At 38.5% G+C, this 22,377-nt stretch overlaps 1 protein-coding gene across 1 annotated transcript in view; it reads right to left on the bottom strand.

Annotated features, from left to right (window-relative positions):
- LOC121965456 (protein kinase C epsilon type-like) overlaps nt 1–22,377 on the bottom strand; it is a 78,702-nt gene that overhangs the window by 44,481 nt on the left and 11,844 nt on the right. Inside the window, exon 2 of the mRNA XM_088086142.1 lies at nt 2,667–2,730. Coding sequence (XP_087942268.1) covers nt 2,667–2,730 — 64 coding nt within the window. The remainder of the gene's footprint in view (nt 1–2,666; nt 2,731–22,377) is intronic.

The raw sequence follows: 22,377 nt of genomic DNA on the forward strand, positions 1-22,377 counted from the left end.
ATGCAGCACAGGGAGAGTGATGTCGATCCAGGTATCAAAGGGTTAAGACAGAAGTCATTTAAACAGATCAACATAGCAGCACTTTGGATGTAGTGCATCAGGGCGAGAGCAGCCGCGTGTTTGTAAAATGAATTTGAGGGTAATTGATTTAAAATGAGACGCAGATGTAAAGATTGAGAAAGAGGAAGAGGCAGCGGGGAGATGTTACTCAACACACGGATCTTTTACGAAGCTTTTACTGAACAACCACAGACAGAAAACAGCTGTCTAATGCCGCTGATAAACTGCAGACGCACACTGTATGTGTGGGAACGCAAATATTGTTTTTGTCACATGCACGAGTTTAAACAACTTCATATGAAAATTAAAATATACATTTTAGATTGAATCTATTCTTTTATTTGTTAATTATAAATGGATTTATGCATGTTACCCTGCTATGGCAGCTTTTCTAAAAAATTGTGATGCAATTTGCAAAATTTTAATCTGTTTTTTTTTTTTCCTCATAAGAGTTTAAGGTTTTTTAAACGGGACAGATACATAACATGCACATATGACGCACTGTCAGAGCCAATATTGGCACAAAATTAAAATATATTTTTTAAATCCTTAACTGCTTAACTCCTTACAATAATGATTATTATTTTATTATTATTACTACATCTTTCATTCCCCTAAATTTCCACTAAAATAATATGATGATGCATAAATGACGTAAACCAGCATGAGTAAAACAGGTCAGTATGAATGTGGCTGATCAGATAAACTTCCAAAGAAAACAAACGCATTAATCAGAACTATTTCCTGTCTCTTATGCTGAAATTACTCACCTACAGATGTTATCTTTGTTTTTCTTTTACTTTGACCGTAAAGGTTCATACTGCTGGTTTTCTGGTCAGTGGGTGACATCACTTAAGAAAAACATAACAATTTGTAGCTTTAACAAACCCAGCTCTGATTTTCAGGTAAGAAATATGAAATGAGATAACATTTTACTCGCTGAATAAACTGCAGAAAGGCTGTAAAGGTTTCACGTGTCTAACTGCAGTCATGAGGAGTGTTGGTGAACGCGCTTTCAGCCTGTTCAGACACGTAAAGTGCACACTTCAACAGTCATGAGGAGCCTCTTCATTCGATGGTGACTCGACGGGCATTTTCAAGTGTAGTTACACATTTACTGCCTGCAGGCAAAACTGCAATACTAACGCAAATATATAATCACATTTGGGCTCACAAGAAACAAATTATCTATTAAACTGGATTAAAACATGTTACTATATTATAAGATATAAAACCTCCTCAGCAGAGAGAGCTGCAGATGCGTATTGAAGTTGCTGCATATTAAGAAATGTGTTTTTCTCAGAATTTGTCTAAAATAATAGAAAAGCTTGTTTGCATTGTTTACTTTTTCAGAATAAGAGGTTTTCTTTCTTTTTTAGCACATTATCTGATTTTCACTACACAATTATCGCAGCCTAAAGGGTTCATAACAACAATAGTATATGATATTTATTTTAAATATAACAAAAACACACTTTGATTGTGGTGCATTTTGTCGCTTTTTTGGCAAATTAATTATATTTCAATACTAGTGTAGGGAGTTTGAGAGAGAGTTTGTAACCATATCTGTGCAAAATCATACAAAAAATCACATTTAATGGATAGTAAAAATCCACATGGTGCCGGGGAAATAATATCGTCAATACCGATACATCACAACATGATAACATCGTCAAAGACAAAGCCAGAAACCAAAATTATTTAACCATTGCTGAATTATTCACAAAATATAATATTATTAACATGAAATCAATATTTTTATTTTATGATAATATCGTGAATACTGGTATATCACGAAACACCCTCTGCAGTGGTTCCCAACTGGTCCTGTCAAATTTCTCCCGAGTCATTAGTTCAAGGTCCAAACATTATAAATTACTTCATATTAAATTTTATTCCACAAAATGTTCACAACACGTTGGCTTAAAACCCCAAAAATTAAACATACTGCAACAATAAACCGAAACAGCCCTTCAAAATAAAAGCTTGTTGCCAGAAATTCACTGTACTTCTAAATAAAGTGTTTTTTACAAACTTGACGAGTCACTTGGGGTCCATTCAGAGTGAGCCCACCAGCTGGGCACCACAGCCCTGATCTATACATAAATATCCTACTATTAACTGCTTTATGATATAATGCAATAATTATGAAATCCTGCATCTTTATGAAAGTTTTTACAAATGCTGCTGAAATACATAAAACCCTCAATTTCTAGGTAAGTGCTCATGGAAGTTGTGGGTTTTGTGTTTCCGAATGTAGCAACTTTGGTTTTCTGGAGTAACCATAAGAGGAACTCTGCAGGCACCATCAGCCATGACGATGGCAAAAAACAGAAACTAAATCCCGCTGCTTCGCTCTTCATAAACAGATAATCCAGAGAAATTTAAAAAATGAACACTTTGAGGTTATCAAGACCAGATTATCATTTCAGACTAAAACGCTTCTGTGATGATTATGTAACAACTCTTAAGTGTCATTAAAAAGTGAAAAACAAAACCAAAAAAACAAAGGATAACAGTAAAACAGATAACAGTTGTGTTATTTACATGTTATTTGACCTTTGATATCTTCAACTGACCTTTAAATTTATGTAAAAACGTCTTACCTTCACTGGAAGATCCTGATAGGTCAATAACAACGTACACCTTCCCCTCTGGCTCCAGGTCAATCTGCAGACACACAGATGAACAGGGAGGACAGTTATTACCGTCATTTTAAACTGTACTCACTGTCTTTTTTTAACAAATAAAGCAGGAAAACGAAACAATACAATCAACTCCATCCACACCCATACATGCACACATATGTACAGCATGTAAAACAGCACAAAATAATAAAAGATAGTGAGAAAAAGAAGGAGAGAAAGTGCCCCAGTGCACATTTATATACATACACTGAGTCACAGTAATCATTACATAATCTTTCATTTCCACTTCTCGACCACTATTTTATCATTTTTCAATGTCCATCAGTTTTCACATGACATATTGAGAGTGTATTCAAAAAAAGATTTCACATTTGGAAAATGTGATAGTTCAAAAGCAAAATTCGATGTCAGTTAGTACTGATGACTTATATATCCCTCTATAACTAATGAGTAAATAAAATTTAACCAAAATAAATAAATAAATGAAATGTATAATGTTTGGCATTTTCGACTTTATTTTGTAAAATAAATAAATTTCAAAAAAAGAGAGAATTCCCTCACACTGTCCAATTACTTGCAAAAGAAAAAAAATCAATAAATAATAATAATAATAATAATAATAATGCTTTGCAAACTATTCTTTTATTAATATCGTGATGCAATACATTGAACTGATTTTAATAAATTAGAAGTGTGCTCTGTGCAGCTGCATTATGTAGGAAAATAGAATTATTGAAGCAGGACTCCGTATCGACAGATACTCAATATTAAATGACCCGTATCGGGATCAGAGGCAAAAAAACAAAACAAAAAACAACAAAAAAAGGTGATCAGGACACTCAGGAAGTTCTGTTCACTGTCAGAAGACACACAGAAAAAAGACCAAAGCCTTATCAATAAGAATGAGAAAACACGCTACACACTGACATCGGAAAAAAAAAAAATCTCAAGCCATCCACCCACTCATCATCACCACCGTGCTAACGAGCTGCCAGCCTGTGGAAAAACTGTGCGAAGATCGTAACTTCCTGTTTGGCCAAAATGTCACGGCGTCACTTGCAACACGGCGGTAATGTGGTAACATGTATAGAACAAAAGTAAGCTAGAGAACTTACAGCAAACTAGAGGTTGACACATATCCTGTTGCACACCCACCCACACACACACACATACACACAGACACAGACACACACACACACACACACACACACACACACACACACACACACACACACAGAGGAGTCATAATGTGTGTTTAGGTCAGCGAGAAACTCTGGGGAGTGAAGACAACTGCTGTTCTGCAATTTATTGACCGTCTACACATGTATGAGTGTGTATGTGTGTGTGTGTGTGTGCGCGTGTGTGTGTGTGTGTGTGTGTGTGTAGAGTATATGGGCATTGGCCAGGGGCTCACAGAGTCTCTACCAGCAGCTTGCACCACCCACAGTGTTCTCAATCACCCCTTTGCACTCACACACACATATTAATACAAACACACACATTACACACACACACACACACACACACACACACACACACACACACACACACACACACAGTGAAGAGGACTAAGTGCAGACTTGGTGAAGGCGAACAGGCGTGGGTTCAGTAATGTATACAGTAGGAGATGGAAAGCAGAGAGCGACGGGTGAGGAGGAGGACAGAGAAAGTTTGTTGGCTCAGTCCAATATGAAAGTGCAGGGGGGGGGGGCACCCTGCCTGATTTATTTTGTTTTTTTGTTTTTTAACACAGTTTCTTTTCTCATCCAGCATTTCCTTGTTCCAGGAACGACATGTTTTTTTCAGGGCTTTTTTTAAGTTTAATTTTTCTTTAACAAAATCTTTGCTGCAACAGCAACACATTTAAATGCAGCAGCCCGTAGATCCTCAAATCATCGCTACTTTTTTTACTATATTTTTCTATTTTTTCGACTGCATGGCTCCTCCTGCTGAAGCACGACTTTTCTAAGATAGAGAAGCACTTATCTGCATCAGGAAAAGTTGTGTGGGGTTTGGACTGACTGCAGTAGACCGCGAGAGGAGGATCCCCACGAACGGCATACGCCGACCTGCCAGTCAGGCCACAGGGGAGAAACTTAAAGTGCCGGACAAAGAGAGGGAGGAGAGCCGGCATCAGGGCGAGGCTGACCCGACTTGGACCGAGAGCTGCTCCTGTACCAAACCTTCTTCTGGCTAATGTCCGGTCACAGGAGAATAAAGTGGATGAGATGCATTTGAGGCTCAATCAGCAACGTGAAATCAGAGACTGCTCTACACACATCTTCACAGAGACATGTTAACCCCTAACATCCTGGATCAGGCTTTTGCACTGGATGGACACACCTTGTTTGGAGCCAACAGGACACAAGACTCTGATGCAAATTCAAAAAATGCACCACAGGAATTGAATGATGCCATCAGCTGCAACATGCCCAAAGAACCGAATCGTCATAGTAGCAGCTAATTTTAATAAACTCACCCTTCAACTCCAGAGATGTAGCAGGATCAAGGACAAATGTTATTTAGTTTTTTAAACTTTGTTTAAAACTTTTAAACTTTGTTTAAAAAATGACCAATAAATCTACCTTTCTTCTTTCCGTCCTTAATGGGATTTTAATAACATATTTTTTGATATCAATAAAATAGTCTTGGCAGCAAAACAAAAAACAAAACAGAGACAATAAAAGAATAAAGCAGAGGTTAAAAACATGTCGTTACACTAATTACGGTGTACAGTGTACGGTGTACAAACTTACATGGGCTACAACACTAAATATTCTTACTTCTGATTGTCTTTGGTTTTATGGGTCTTTAACAAAGTATTGTTTCAAAAAGTTCATAAAGCTCTCCCAAAATACTTCCAACAACTCCCAACTTTCCTTTTGTAATTTATGTTAGTTTTTTTCCAAAGCTACATGCTGATAAATAATTAACATAATGCTTCATACTTGGTTTGTTCACATCTTTCCGGCTGTTTTTTGGGAGCTTAATGGATCTTGGTTATCACCAGAACACTGAGAGCATTTTGAGGTTTAACAGGATAATCATTCTCATCCATCTGCATTTTCTACAAGACCGAGCGGAAGGAAGGAAGTTGTTGTGGCAGATGGACAGATGAGGGTGGCAGAATATTAGCATGAAGCTGGCAGAGAAGGAGGAGGAGGAGGAGGAGGAGGAAGCTGGGAGACGCTTTCTGTTGCAAGGGTTTGATTTTAGTGAATGACTTGAAGACCGGTGTAATTTGGGGTTGTTGTTGTCACCAGCATCAATTGAAGACACTGAAGACATGAATCCAATCTGGAATTGAGACCTCCACCAGCCAAGGCCTGTGGTGCATTCACTTTCCTTAAAGGGTCATTCTTCCCTATTTATGATAGGGCTGCCACCGGTCCGGCATAATACAGAATCGTCCCGTATTGCAAAGTAAAATATGCCGTCCCGTATTTCTGTACACATCCTACTCAAACTCATATACTGTTTTCATATTTGGGAAGACATGAGAATGATAAAACCAAGAGAGTTTTTTTTACTGGCTGTCTGCTGTCTGTAAATGCAACAGAATGACAGATTTGTTACGAGTTAATGAAGGAGAATGACAACTCTTGTACCACTTTATTCGGCCCATACTGAGCAAATTTTAATTAGATAATGCACAACAACTTCCTTAATTACTATCAACAAAAAACAAAGCGCACGGAAACGCAGCCAAAACACAGCAGACTAAACAAAGTATCAAAGCAACAATGCAAAAGTGTAACTTACACAATCAACACAGAGAAGAAAAAAATTACTGTGACACAGTTTGCAAAACAAAACAAACCGTACGGACACAAAACTGAGGCAACGCCAAACAAAGCCAAACAGCATAAAATCACACTGGTGTTCAAAGAAAAGTCAAGGGGTTTAACAAAACCGAAAACTGAGCTACATATATATATTTTATATATTCAATTAATTTAACCAGATAAAAGACTCACTGAGATTTCAAATCTCTTTTCCAAGAGTGGCTTGGCCAAGAAGACAGCTTAAAACACGGTTACAACAATAATTACAGACAAACAAACAAAACAATCACACAATACAAAGATCGAGCACAACCTCCAGTTAAGAAAAGTGAACTACAGGAAACCTCCAACCCAAACTAAAACAACAAAAACCCAGCAATCTTAAACATGCTGGGGGAAAGAACATCTCAGAGACAGCTGCTCCTCCTTACCTGCACTCCAACTACAGGCAGGAGGACGGAGGGAGCGCACGGGGAGAGGAGGAGGAGGAGGAGGAGGAGGAGGAGGAGGAGGAGGACAGCACACAGCAGCAAACAACAACAACACACAACCGGGCTGCAGGCAACAAGAGGTTAACGAGGGAAAACCCTTTTTGTCTGAGTAGTTTGGAGTCGTCCCTTATAATCACCGACTATTTGTAGGTTACTATAAAGTGTTAAAGTGTTGCAAAATCAAAACAATGAAAAAACAATAACTTAAAAAATAGAATAAGTCGCTGCTCCTGTCCTCCTGATGATTCATCAGAGTGATGCTGGTTTTCAAAGTTGCCCCATATTTTCGGACACTAACAAACCTGCGCTAAAGATGATTATGACGTCAACCAGAAAAGAAAAACAGCCAACTAGCTGTGTGGACCCCAAACACACACACACACACACACACACACACACACACACACACCGTCTCCCTTCCTGTGAGGTCACAGCCCTCCATTCATCAGCTGCTTACTGAGCGTGCTCAGACTCACAGGTGCAGATGTCACTAAATATAGAGCCGGCGGAGGAAGGAAAAGGCCCTTCAGTGTGTGTGTGTGTGTGTGTGTCCATGTGCTGATTCTCATACACATGGCGGATGCGCCGCACTACTTTTACGCCTCCTCCCTGTTTATCTGAGATCTGACGGCTGTACGCACACACAGGTCAAAGGTCGCGGGGAGAGACGCGCTCTTTATCAGGGGAGGAAGAAGGAAGATGTGTGTGGATGCAGCAGCCTGAAAACGTGTGTGCAGAATCGAAATGTGCATCATTCGGTTCTCTGGGACTTTGTGCTGGATAAAACTGTGGATACTGAGTTCTGAGATGATGCACACACGCTCAAATTAAAGCTGCTTACCCAGAGCAACGGCCAAAAACGGTGTTTTACTCCGAACGACGGGGTGCAGTGCACGTGTGTATATTAGTGCGTCATACCACGAAATCTACAACTCGTCACATAAATTTGTTAGACTTCACCAGGATATCCACAACAACAACAACAACAACAACAACAATAATAATAATACTACTAATAATAATAATAATAATAACTCTGTTGGCCACTAGTGATGCATTTCCACTTGCAGGTCCAGGATTTCAAATATCTTGAAGATCATGATCGTCATCATGTGGTAAACTGTAAGGACTAGTGTGTGTGTGTGTGTGTGTGTGTGTGTGTGTGTGTGTGTGTGTGTGTGTGAAAGTGTGCTCCATGTGCTGTTGCATATTAAACTGGGAATTACAGTTAAATTTAATTCATTTACCTATTTTTGAGGACATCCTCAAACTGTTTGCTCATTTATAGGGGAAAATATACACTCATGTGTGCGCGCATGCACACACAGACACACACACACGCGTGCACACACACATACGCACACACACACACAGCATGCTTCAGATGCATTAGTGGCGGATGGGGGGAAACCTGCTCAATTGAGTTAAACCCTGTAATATAATTTGCCATGTGAGTGTTTGTGTGTGTGTGTGTGTGTGTGTGTGATCAAACAGCTCTGAGACGATCAGTCATTTTTTGTTCAACACGAAACGATCATGATTATTTATCACAATTATACATGAATATTTATGAATATTTGTGGAATGAACACAATTCAGTCATCAGTAAACAAACCGTCACAATTAAAATAAAAAATCAAAACTTTTAAACCGAATCAAATAACCTTCATGAAAGTTTTCACAAACAAGAAATTTGCTTCTGTGTTTCGGTGCACAGACAAAAAAAACATACGAATATTTTAAAAATATTATTAAAAAATATTCACGATGTAACTGAAGAATGAAAAGCGTCAGGCATTCAGCCGGCACTGGACATCTATAAAAAGTCAGAAAGACATTTTGGTTGGAACAAAAATCAGGTTTCAGATAACCTTAAAAACATGTAATGACATCATTTTTTCTGCTTTTTAGATGACATTCACAAGAATTTTGTCTCTTTGAAACCTGAGCAAATCAGTTTGATTTCTCATGAAAACATGGACAAAAAGAAAATGACCAACTTGGGAAGAAATGTCCCAAAAATGGCAAGAAATTAGTAAAAGGTGACAAGAAAATTAGTTTAAAAATTTGTTTTAAAAAAGAGATGATGATTATTAGAAAATCATTTAATAATTAGGAAAAAAAAATGGAAAATTATATTTTGATTATAATAATATCATATTTAAAATCATGTTACAGAAAAACTAGAATAAAGTGAACATTGAAGTGTTTTTTTGTTTTGCTTTTGCTTATTTTCAGATAATTTTACTGTAACTTTTTTATGAATCTTTTTTTGGGCCAATTTTTGGGCCATGTCTCGATAATCTGATTGCCTTCTCCTCATGTTTTTGAAAGAAATCAAACCTATTTGCTCAGATTTCAATGGGTTAACATTATAGCGTACTGTAGAGTTTTGGTCTCCATACTTAACGACTAAATGCTGTTGCTCTAAGTCAAAATGTCATTACCTGGAGACGCTCAGAGGACATTGGATTTCATTAACTTGACAGAAATTAATGCCAACAAAAATATCAGTGTTTTCCGTCATCAGCACTCAAAGTCAAATTACAAATGATGCTTAAGTTTTGTCTCAAAACATCACAAATTCAACCAAATAACGTCGCCGGTGGCCAGCAGATCGTGTAAAAATATATTCTGAAGGTATTCAAAGGTCCACAGAATTCAAAATAAAGTAAAACGTAGTCATGCTGGGAGAGTCGTCCAAAAAAAACGTGTGTTAGTAGCCGTTTTCGTGCGCGTGTGTGTGTGTGTGTGTGTGTGCTGACAGCTCCTTGCCTAAAAATAAAGGTCCTTCGGCAAGTGAGTCCTGTCACCTGCCAGCTCAGTCACACACACACACACACACACACACACACACACACACACAGTGACAGACACACAAACACACACACACACACACACACACACACACACACACAGTGACAGACACACAAACACACACACACACACACTTTAAAAAACTCACTGCTGTCTAGACTTCTCAGCTATCTGATACAGAAAAAGCCCAACTTTAAATAAAGAATATCAAATATAAGAAACACATATAAACAACAAATAATCCATCCTGGTCTAATTCATCGAACTACAAAACACAAAATCTGTTAAAATCCTTCCAACCTCTCGTTTACTAAAATAAATATTTCTTCTTTTAAAGACACAGAGACAATTTTACACGCCTTCATGTCACCACACCTAAACCTACAGCAGCCTCTTTTCTTGTCTGAATCAAAAATATATCAAGTGACTCCAGAATTCAGCTGCCTGGCCTTTAACCCTTTAAAGCCTCGGCAAATTGGTCCGATTTATTTAAAAAGCAAGACGAGAAAGCGATGAGCAAATTAACAAGACAAGACCATAAAATTAGTAAAAAAAAAAAAAAAAAAAAATTACAAGAAAATTACCTAAAAAATAAGAAATTAATAAGAAAAGAAATCAAAATTATAGTCATTAAAACCTCATTTATTTTGAAGATTTTTCACAATTTTAAACTTTTACTTCAACTTTTACTTTATTTTCCAAATTTAGGTTGTTGTTTTTTCACATTCTACTTATTTCTTCTTCAAATTTCTGGGACATTTCTTGGCTTTTTCCCCTTTTTTTTTTTTTTAAATCAGGGTTAAATAGCTTGTGAAAGGCGTCTGAACGCAGCAAAAAAAACTGTCCAGGTTTAAAAGGATTAACCAGAACCAAAGACGTAGTCACATCGCTCCTGTTTCACACTGACCCAGTATGTTTTAGAATAAATCTAAAGATTTTACTGATTTTACTTGATCACAGAAGATGAAAAGGACGATGTTTCATGCATGTTTTGGCCTTTTGGTGTGAACACAGAAACGTATGAAATCTGTAAAAAGATGCTTTAACAAATAAACACACATTTTAATAGCAGCAGTTGCGTGGATGCAGTCATGGGAGGAAAATAATCGAAATTCAGAGAGAGAAAAATCACAGTGAGAACGAGTGAGAGACCCACAGAGACAAAGAGACAGCGAGAACAGTGAGGACATTGTGTTTTATCTGTCCTCAGTGACAGAGAGCACACGGCCTCTGTGGACTGACACACTGCAGACCCTTCACGGACACACACACACGTCTGTACTGCTATACTTGCGAGGGCTCTCAGCCTCTCTAACAAAGAGCCCCTCTAAAGGCCGAGCATCATTTAAAGTTTGTTTGATGCTAGCTCTCATGCAATATCAGCCTTTCACTGAAGCCACCAAAAATGACTTTTCTTGCCTAACTGTCTGTGTAAAATAGGCAAAATGATCAATTTGATCAAGATTTTCAGGAAAAGAAGTAAAGAAAATTACAAATCTGATATGCTGACATTCAATGTCAACATCTGACAAAAAAACGACATTTTCCTGAGGTCATTTTATCTTTTTGTGTGTTTTATTTTACTTTTTTTTTTTGCTTACTTGCGGCATCAGTTTTCTGCATCTGGATGCCTTTCAATAGCATTTAAACCTCTGAAACCTGAGAAAACAGGTTTGATTTCTTTTAAATGCACTCAAAAAAGGTTAAGCAAACGATAACTTGGTAAGAAATGTCCCACATCTGACAAGGAGTTGATCTGAAAATATTATTAGATATTATAAAAGCCTGTAAAGAGAACTATGTTTATAATCCTCTTAATTATATATTTAAAATAATGTGATGAAATTTTTTTTTTGATCACTTTGCTAAGATCATTTAATTTGTTTTTTTTTTATTTTTTGCTTATTTTCAGTTAATTTTCTTGCTTATTTTCAGTTAATTTTCTGGTAACTTTTTACTAATTTGTCTGTATTTTTGAGACTATTTTTTGCCTTCTTCTCATATTTTTGGAAGAAAACAAGCCAGCATGCTCATACATAAAAGGGTTTAACAGCATTTGCTAAAGTGAGAACAGGACAAACTGTCCTCGCTGTCCAAAAACGTCCTCACTCTGGAGCTCTTAAAGTCACACAAGAATAGAAGAACAGCAGCACAGTCCATATGCATGCAGAGAGAGAAACTGTACCTCACAAAGAGCAAACAGCACGGTGGATTTTGATTTAACCCCACAGCGCCCAGCAGCTTTTAATCCCCATATTATAACTTGCACTGTGTTGTGTTCAATTCTCATTTTGCTTTTGTTGACACAAACTTTATACAGCTGGACTCACTCCTGCTGCTAATGCACTGATTTACTTCAAACAGACCAGAGCAGCCCCCAAACACACACACACACACACACACACACACACACACACACACACACACACACACACACACACACACACACACACACACACACACACACACACACACACACACACACACACACACACACACACACACGGCCTGCTGTACTCATGCCTGTCCTCCTGTTTAGCCGTGTCTGTCTATGCCTAATTTGTCCCTGTTGAATAAGTGATGCTGCAGCATTGTGAACAGGCCAGCTATGAAGACAGACACACACGCACGCACGCACGCACGCACGCACGCACGCACGCACGCACGCACGCACGCACACACAGTTGCTCTGCCTCATATGCGCCACTGAGCCCTCGCTCAGTCGTGCAGTAAAGAGGTTATTTTGTTCGCTGTTAGAACTTAATATCACGTATTCTTCACCTTTAGGACTCAAAATCAACTTTTTCTGACATTATTTTTAATTTCCGTCTTCGTGCACTCTGTTAGTGTAAATTAGCCAATTCAGCAACATATTACTACATTACTAATTGCAGCCCCTAACTCATCACTGTACCCTGTACGCTCGGTGGTTGTCTTTCAAAGTGCATCGACTTTTTTTATTGGCATTCTCTTATTTATAAATCTCTTTTTGGGCTACTTCCAGCATGTTTTTGTGTGTGCGTTAAGCAAAAAAAAAGAAAATGGCTCTGCTGTCTGTTCACAGAAGTTGCTCTTGTTGTCTAAAGGGTTTGTAAGGAGTTTGGCCAAAGAGCCTTTACGTATGCAGCTCCATGTATGTGTCCATATATGTGTCCATATCCATATATATATATCCATATATGTGTCATCTTCTGCAGGAAGACTTGAAGCTGCACTCTTTGGTTTCTCTCTCATTTAATGAGTCCTGTTTTTATTTTGGGGTTTTGTGTTGTGATTTTGTGTGTGTGTGTGTGTTTTGTCACACACACTTTGTGTTACAGTTTGTTGGTATGAAAACTGCTATGCAAAAAAGTCTGACTGACTGATTGATTGATTGATCCTCAGTATGAACCCGCCTCTGGGGCTGGCATCTGTGTGTGTGTGTGTGTGTGTGTGTGTGTGTGTGTGTGTGTGTGTGTGTGTGTGTGTGTGCGTGCGTGCGTGCTGCGTTATTCAGGTTCAAATATGCATCTGTGCAAAGAGCGACAGTTAGCGCTTCCTTGTGGTTTCACACAGAAGGAGATAAAGATCACAGCAGAGAAGCAGAGATGGAAGAGAGACATTAACAGGAGGAGGAGGAGGAGGAGGAGGAGAAAAAGAGAGAGAAACGAGGGAGAAGACGGTTAAAGATATCCGTGGAGACACACTGAGGCCAGATGCATAAAAACTCAGACAGAAATATGCAAAAAGTCTATAAAGTTGTGTTACAGATGAGGATTGTTTATTTTTAATGATATTGATACCATTATCAAGACTCCTTAACGATCTAAGTCGTTATCAATACTACTATCAATAATATTCTATTATCTGGTGGAAAGACGAGGCAAAAATATGTTTTTAAGGAAGAAGAGGTTTTACTGTCACTTTCAGTGATTAGGAAATACATTATCTTATTTTAATTTAAATATTTTCTTTGTAAAACCTCGTCATCAGTAGTTTTAATTATGTTTAAAGGATGATTAGAGCTCACGATACGACGGTAAGCAGGTTTCAAATTCCTTTTGCTGGAATAAAACTAATTTCCCACTCAAACAACTCAAGTTTCTCACCAAAAACTAATTTCTTTTCACTTGATGTTACATTTGAACGAACTGCCTGCACTGCGTTAATAGACCCACAAAAAAAAAAAAAACAAATGTAGCGAGGACACAGAATGATAAAAAAGAGGGACACTCACAAGCACACAATAAAAAAAGAAAGTGGACAGTCTGGAGGAGACAGGTGACCACGTCCTCACGCCACATGTTTAACATGCATCAAGCTTCTTTATACAAAATGTCTGATGGCAGCAAACTATACAAATAACAAAAGGCAGATTTTCCAAAGTGAATATTCTCACTTTCACATCAGTTACTGCAGAACTGAGAATCTGTAAGAACAGAGCAGGAAAAACGACGAGAGGGTCCACTGCGCCCTATACGTTTATCCCCTCTGTAATATTCCCATTACACTCGTCTTTACTGCTCTCCCACTCTCTGCATGAGAGCGGGAGAGTGGAAGAGACCGCCCACACACCCATCTGCTTCCACTACAGTATGGACACACACACACACACACACACACACACACACACGCACGCACACACACACACAAGCTCACATACAGTATAAGATTACATTAAAGCATAAAGATGCATTAGTGTTAACATTTACACCATAACTTGGCTTTCCACCTCCATTTAAAAGGATCATAAACATACACACACACACACACACACACACACAGTGTATCATATTGTCTTCCACCAGCACCGACTCAAAACACACCTGAAGTATTGCCCGACAATCAGCTCTTCTGGAAGATTTAGTCTTGAACACACCACGTGACAAATCCTCACTGACACATTAACATTTTGACAAAAGCTGGTTAAATCTTAAATGGTCTTAGCGACCCCTCAAAGCGCTTCACACTGCAGACACCATTCACCCAAAATGTTCATTCATTTGTGGCGGCGGCCCACCGCCATTAGAACATCTGCCGCCACAAACAGGTTTTTTATTTTTGGAGATGGATCGTAAATATTAAATATTCAACATTGTACAATCAGACGTCCTGTTGTGTGCGAGGAACAAGCCGAGCACGCACTCTGGATCTGAAGCAGGCTGACTGAAGGACGGAAACACGAAGCATAAAGTGAGACGGACCTCGGACACGGAGGAACAAGTGGTTGATTTGTGGTAAACACAAACACGTGTCCCGTAAGATTCAAGATTCAAGAACTTTATTTGCTATTTGTACGTGCACAGGCAGTACAGGTACATAGGAACTGCTTCAGTGCACGCTCTGAGTGCTGAAAAAAAAGACAAAACAGACAAAAAACAAACAAGAAACTTAGTAATAAACATTTAAATGAAAGAAAGCTACAGTGCAGTTTAAAAAGAACAAACTATGTTAAAAATAAGTTAGAAACTCTAAAATAAAACAGTATTGCTGCCGCTCATCATCAGTTTTTACTGCACGCCGCCCTGAGACGACGAGGTAGAAATGTTATGGTAAAATTACCACAATCGAACTGACGAGGATTTGCACAGAAACTGTTTACTCTAAAGTCGCATTTGACCGCACAAGATTCGAGTTTTGAGAGTCGAGACTCTGATGTTCGGTGGATAGAATCAGTTAGTTTGTGATGTGCTGTGTTGGTCTTTCAAGATTTATAATCTTTATTTTTATCTTACTTTCACTACGATTATAAGGTGAGTTTTATCCATTTGAAGATGCGTTCTATGTATTTTCTGTTCTGATCTTATTTTATTTTGACATGCAGGTTTTATTACGTCTGCTGATGTCTTTCGACGTGAAGCACTTGCTGCATGTAATTTCTTTCTTGTAAAGCAGGTCGGCTGCATTTCTTGTACAAATGAAGTTTATTTTTATTATTCTCATTATTATTACTTTAAAAATCTTTTAGTGTGTGCCAGGGATTAGAGAAGGGACACAAAATGATACAAACGGACACACCTTTAGAAAAAAAAATGAAAAAAACGCTGTCGTCTCTCTCAAGACGTTACTGTGGTATTCTGACAAGAATTGGACAGAAAGACAAACAGACAACCCAAAAACACAGAATGACTCGGGCCCCAGCTGTCGCCAGCATTGAGGAGATGACAAAACTTAGAGAGCAGTGATGGCAGATAAGGAGTTCAGCCTATAAACACAGTTCTCCGCCGTGGAAAACAGACAAAAGACTTGGCGGTGAAACGGCGGCTGCTTCTTTAGCTACCTGTCCTGCTGCAAAGGTCAGCCTGTGACGGGTGACCACACAGACAAAGATTATCACTCTAAGAGCTCCACAAGGAGCCTTCAAGGAAAATCTGTTGGGTCTTAAAAGGACAGAAGCAAATGAAACAGCCCTGCTTGGGTTGTTATGTGGTTGAAAATGTGAAAATTGGACTATCATGGATCCATAATGCAAAGAGGGGACTTTGGAGAGACAGGTGACCTGCCTCCAGTCAAGGTAGTTTGAATGATCTGTTTGTTTGTGTTCTTGATGCTGTATGTTGTTGTTTGGATAGTATCCATAGCAACAAGGTCATCAGGTGCCCCGGGAAAGGACGCGGACTATATTTTGTCGGCAGATTCAAGGACTTTTTCTTTTTTTTTAAAATACGCTTTTACGTCTCTGACTGAGATTTACTCAGAGATTCAATCATTAACGTCACATGTTGTCAACTGCAGCTTCATGAGCTTCATCTTAACCGAATCACACTGAGACGCATTCCTCACACACACACACACACACACACACACACACACACACACACACACACACACACACACACACACACACACACACACACACACACACACACACACACACACACACACAGAGCGCGAGAGCTGTCCCAAAGCTTTTACAGTATCACATGAGTCTTAGTCAAGCTGCAGTCATGTGGCTGCATGGATCCTCAAAGAGACCTACAGCTACAGACACTCAGGACGGATAAACACTGAGAGGCGCACACCGAGGGGAGAACACCCAGTTGTCTTGAATCTTCAGTGCAAATCACTTAGTGACACTATATGCTCACATCACCACAAAAATGAATATGCAGTTTGTTTTTTAAACTGTGGTACAATATTAGATTTTTTGCTAATATCCAATATGATAATATATATAAAGCACGTCATTTGGTCAATAAATGATCTTGATATATTCACTTTTTTCTCCACCTAATTTTAGTGATCATTAGTCTCTTATGTGTTGAAATTAACATCATATTGTGCATCCTCTGATCACAATGGCCCACCAGCAGATAGAGGCATGAAACATGATGCTTTTCAGTGCATTTAAAATGCAGAAGAAAGAAACTGTTTGAAACCTGAGCAGGTTGGTTTGATTTCTGTCAACAGCATGGGGGGAAAAGAGGCACTTTGGTAAGAAATCTCACACAAATTGCACGAAATTAGTAAAAGGTGACAAAAGAAATTATTAGAAAATTGTACCAAAAAAAACAGGGAGAAAATCCAGCAATTTCAGCAGCTTTAAGGGCATCTTCTTGTTTTAAGGGCAACTTAAAATGTCTTTATATTTGTGGTTTTAATCGACCATCAACGCAAAGTACTTTTTTTCATATCAGTTGATATCCATATATATATCACAATATACATGAAATCACTATTTCTGTCAAGATTAAAGGTTCCCTTTGACTCATAAGGTTAATTTTGGTTTAAATATTTATTTTCTGTCAGACGTTGAACATGACAAATATACTGAAGAACAGAATTATTCTACTAAAATTCAAAGAGGTCCAGTTACTAAAATTTCCTCCCAGCAAAGGTCCGAGCCTCATACCTTAAATCAATATCACAATTAAATGAAGATTTTTCTTTGATCACGATTAATGCTTTTGTTGTGGTTTGTTTTTTGCCCTCATGGTTCACTGACACAGTTTCATGTGACCACGGTGTGTTGGAGTGTAATAAACATATTTATTATTATTATTTATTAAACTTTCCAGCATTATATAAAAATGAAAAGCTCTACCTTAAACAAACTTCAGGTAAATTTAAGCACATTGTGCTGATAATAGAAACCTCTCCTGACTGCAGGGCTTCTGCCAAACTTCTGTGCTATTAATCATTTTACTGCGTCAATGCATTTTTAAAGTTGTTGTTTTTTTAACAAATAATGATTAATGGATCGATAATTTTACCAAAAATGATGATAAATGATAAACCTGTGTTTGTGTAAAACAGTAGTGAAGAAATGCTGCATCAAAGACATTAAACTTCAAACCGGAGTTAAAAAAGATGATGTGGCTGAGAGCTTTTTAAGGGGAACCTCTTAAAGCAGCACCGTCCAACTGATTTACATCAATCCATTAGCAATCATCATAAAAGGGTGTTCATCTGGTGTGTGTGCCGCTCTCGGTGTGTAACAAACGTACACATTGTGTGTGTATGTGTGTGTGTGTGTGTGTAATGACGGGGTGTTTTCTCGCCTCTCATCCTGTTTGTGAGGAAATGGAGACGTCTCTTGCTAAGTTTAATTCTGCCGTGCGGAGCTCACCGGTGATTTATGTTACAGACATTCCTCAGACGCTTGACCTCTACGCTTCAAACTGTGATTTATAAACTCCATCAGACCCGTTACATAAGCTCCGCAGTATTTATTCCTCCGCGCTGCGTGTCAGCGCCTCAAATGTGCTGATTTCTCCTTTCTGTCCTTCGCTGAGGAAATATCGCAGGAAATCTTTAGCGTCGTCTTTTATTGTTGGTGAGCGAGATATTTCAAGACGGTCGACAGACTTCGGTGGAATCTGCCGGAGAGATCAGAAATGTTCGAGGAGCAAGTTTGGCTTTTGGTGCAGACGCTGAAAATTTAAAGGGGATTTCTTAAAATTACAAGATTGGAGCATTTTTCTTTCTTTCTCATGATCTACTTTTTTGAACAATCATGACCACTATATGTGTTTAAACACAAATCATGTTTAATTATTTTATTAGTAACAAAAGCAACATTTTTGGAAGTTTGTGCATTTACACAGTCTACGGCAATGTGGAGAAAAACATATTTCACAATATATTTCACCAAAAAATATTTTTTAAAAGTAATCATCAATACTGTGGATATAAGATGACATCACTTTATGTTTTTGTGGTTACTATGTAGGTTTAGTTGGTATCAAAGTGCTGCGAGTATTTAGAAATCCTGAAGGTACGTTTTTCAATACCGTCATAAATACAAGCGCTCCTCTTTCTTTTAAACTTATTGTATGTAGTGCACAGCATGCACCACCAGAGCTCAGTCTCTGGTCTCTACTGGTGGAACAGGCAGCTGAGCTGAGAGAGACAGAGACATCTAGTGGTGGAAGGAGAAGTTACAGGACTGTAAACAGCCGGCAGACAGCAGGCAAAGAGAGTTTGGGGAATAACTTCCATCTAACTGAATTTAGGATTTATTTTGACCAAACCGGAGCTGCTGGTTGCTGGAAAAGTTGATTTACTAACTAGATTAGTGACAAGAGTGTCCAAAAACGGTTTGGGTGAGTTTTCTTTTGTTTTTATGTTTTTATCATCAGTCTTCAGTGAACAAGAAAAAGTTGAATTTAAAAGGTGTACATTTGTTTGTTTCATAAGGAAAACCGATGAGAGAATTTGTAATTTGAGAATATTACTTTAATATTTTGGGGGTTTCTATTGTGTATTTATTAGTTTTACAAGTTGGAAGTAAGTACTTGCTGTCCTGTCCAAAAGCTACGATGATATCTAGTCTCAGAGTACTGATATAATGATATACTGCATGAGCATAGTTTTAAACGTCAACAAACAATAACAACACGTCTTCTTTACGTGACTTGCGACATGCAGTCTGACACCACTGCATTTCCAGCAACAGAGCACAAAAACAGAGACGTGATCAGCACAGAAAAAGACAGGAAATAAAGAGAAACAAAGCAAAAAAAAAAAAAACCCAAAAAACAGGAATCTCTGTTAGAAAAAAGGCAAAACAAAACTTGTACCCTACAGATTTGCGTCTGTGATAGAGGAATAGCACAGAGAAAACAGCGTTTCTGTTGCTGTGAGTTGAGTTTGAGCTGAGTGGTGCTGACAGGAGCAGCGGGAGAAGCAGAGAAGCTTTCGTCACCGGCAGCTTATTTCTTCGTCCTGCATTCCTGACATATCTGTGCGACTACGCGCCACCGTTTTGCACTAAAAGTGACAAACTGAACACGGACGGGACGGCAGATAATTTGACGACAGCAGAAGCTGCAGGGGAGCACCTGGGGAGCCATCCCTCTCTCCCTCTTCCCTTCCTTCTCTGGGAAGTAAACTCGGACAGTGAAAACAGGAAGTAGGGCCTACCGTGTGACTCAAACACACTGCCTCTAATATTAGACTCAAACACACACAAATACACACACGGCCCTGCCCCCGTTTCCTTCGGGCCGGAGAGAGGACACCCCTCTACGACAGCCCGCAGGGAAACAGGGTCAAGAAGAGAGCAGGCCGGAGCGCTTCCTCTATTCTGCGTGTAAGAGAGTTTACGGACGCTCTGCAAAACAAATGAAAACGCTGAAGTGCCTTTAAGCAAGACAACAAACCACCAACCAGTCCAGAGTCAGCGCAGGGCGCTGAACTCATTTCTCATCTTTTACTCACGCAAAAAATGTGTTAAAACTTTTGGTTAAACTAAATGAACTGCAGGCAAAATAATACTCATAAGCTCTTCATTTCTTTATAAAGCAGCAAAGACGAGCTGAAGTAAGTTGACACATAAAATACTATAGGAAGTAATTTCCAAATATGGCTACTCGAATTAAATTCTCACAGAAACATCTAACGTGATAATACTTGAGAAACTTTGTCACTATATTTAGTGTCGTCTCAGACCTTCTAGACAACTTTATTTATAAAAAGCATTTTAGGAATAAGATGAAAAACAGCCTCTTTGCCAATTCTGGCATTTTTCTAGCATGTGTATTTATTAATTTGTCCTTTAGAAATAAAGTGAAAAACTGAAAAGATTGTAGCAGCGGACAAATCCAAACCTTAATGAAATTTATACCAAGATAAATAAATAATATTATTTTTTAAATTAATAATATTATTAATATTATTTTTTAACAAACATCAGTCCTCATCATAAATATCAAATAACCACTAATTTTCTGGATTTTAACCATTTAAAATGCCTTGTTTTACTATGTTTATAGATGAAAAAAAAAAAAAAGATTTTCAAAATACTACATGCTAAGTTTTTTTGTTTTTGTTTTTTTGATGATCACAGTCTGGGATATGTCAATGATTAGCAGCACAGACTGATTGTGACCTCGTCGAAATAGCATGTATTTTCTCCATATGCCAAATACAGTTTAAAAAAAAAAAAAAAAAAAGATGTCATGGCGGAAAATAGTAAAAATAACATAATTTCAGGGCAAAAGCCCAGAGTGACACCCAGAAATCATGTTTTTCTGCTTTGATGGGCTGTGGGATCAAAAATGTCAGTTTGAATGGGTTTCAATGGAGCATTTTTGCACTTAACAGTCTGAATGTAACTACTCCTCAAAATGTATGCCAAATGCATGAACACAGCCAAAATTATTAAAAACCGAAGAACAAAAAGCACATAAAGTGTGTCAAACAGTCCTTAAGGGTTAAAGACGTCCTGCACATTGTGGAGAATACATTGCAGCTACACACAGAAAAAAACAGCTATCTAGGTGTAAACAGTATTAAGCACCATTAAACATTCAGCTCTACTGAATGGCATCAGGGAACTACTACAAGCCTCAGAATCAGAGCAAAAAGCTGCGCTTGTGTTTTGACCTTTCTGCTGCATAAACGTCTTTGCACAAGAAGAAACGGTTAATGAGACGGTGGAGCGCTCCGCATTCCTCAGATGACTGGACTCGTACAGTACAGTCAGTGCCACAGTGACGGGGGAGGCCCCTGATTAACATGTGGCGCGTCACACTCGTCAGTCAGAGCTTTTCCCTCCGCTCTCCGCCGTCAGCTCCAGGCAGCCGAATCGTGATCGTTGACACTTTAAACCGCAGCGCAACCACACGGCAATCTGACTTTGTCACAGTTGCAACACCACACTGACAGGGTTACAGCCGCAGCTGGAGACGAGGAACCTGGCAGAGAGAGCGCTGACACTCACGACTGAGGCGGGTTTGATTCAAATCCATTCATTTTTCAAAATGAAACCAAAAAAAACAAACAAAAAAAATGTTTTTTTCAATGTTTCTTTCCAAAACCATCATGGAAAAACATGACTTGTTTTTACAATTTCCAATTTTGTGCTCAAATAAAAAAAAGAACAGATAATGAGTGTTTCATTCTGAAAGTTGTGTGACCTTTATTCGCGCCAAGAAACCGCAAAGTACCCAAAGTAGCAACAAAAATGAACATTTTTGTGCTTTTCAGTGGTAGTGATTGGGTTGCTCAAAAGCCAGAAGACACGACCACAGAGGAAAAAAAGCCATCATTTCCAGGTCTGTATTTTTGTTTAGAACAATCCAAAGATATCGACTTATTTAAAACTATAGCTGCTCTCAGGAGCGCACACAGCTAAAATGGAAACTACACCGA

The sequence above is a fragment of the Plectropomus leopardus genome, chromosome 13, assembly GCF_026936395.1.
Source record: "Plectropomus leopardus strain MGB_pleo_1.0 chromosome 13, ASM2693639v1, whole genome shotgun sequence".
NCBI classification, from domain to species: domain Eukaryota; kingdom Metazoa; phylum Chordata; class Actinopteri; order Perciformes; family Serranidae; genus Plectropomus; species Plectropomus leopardus.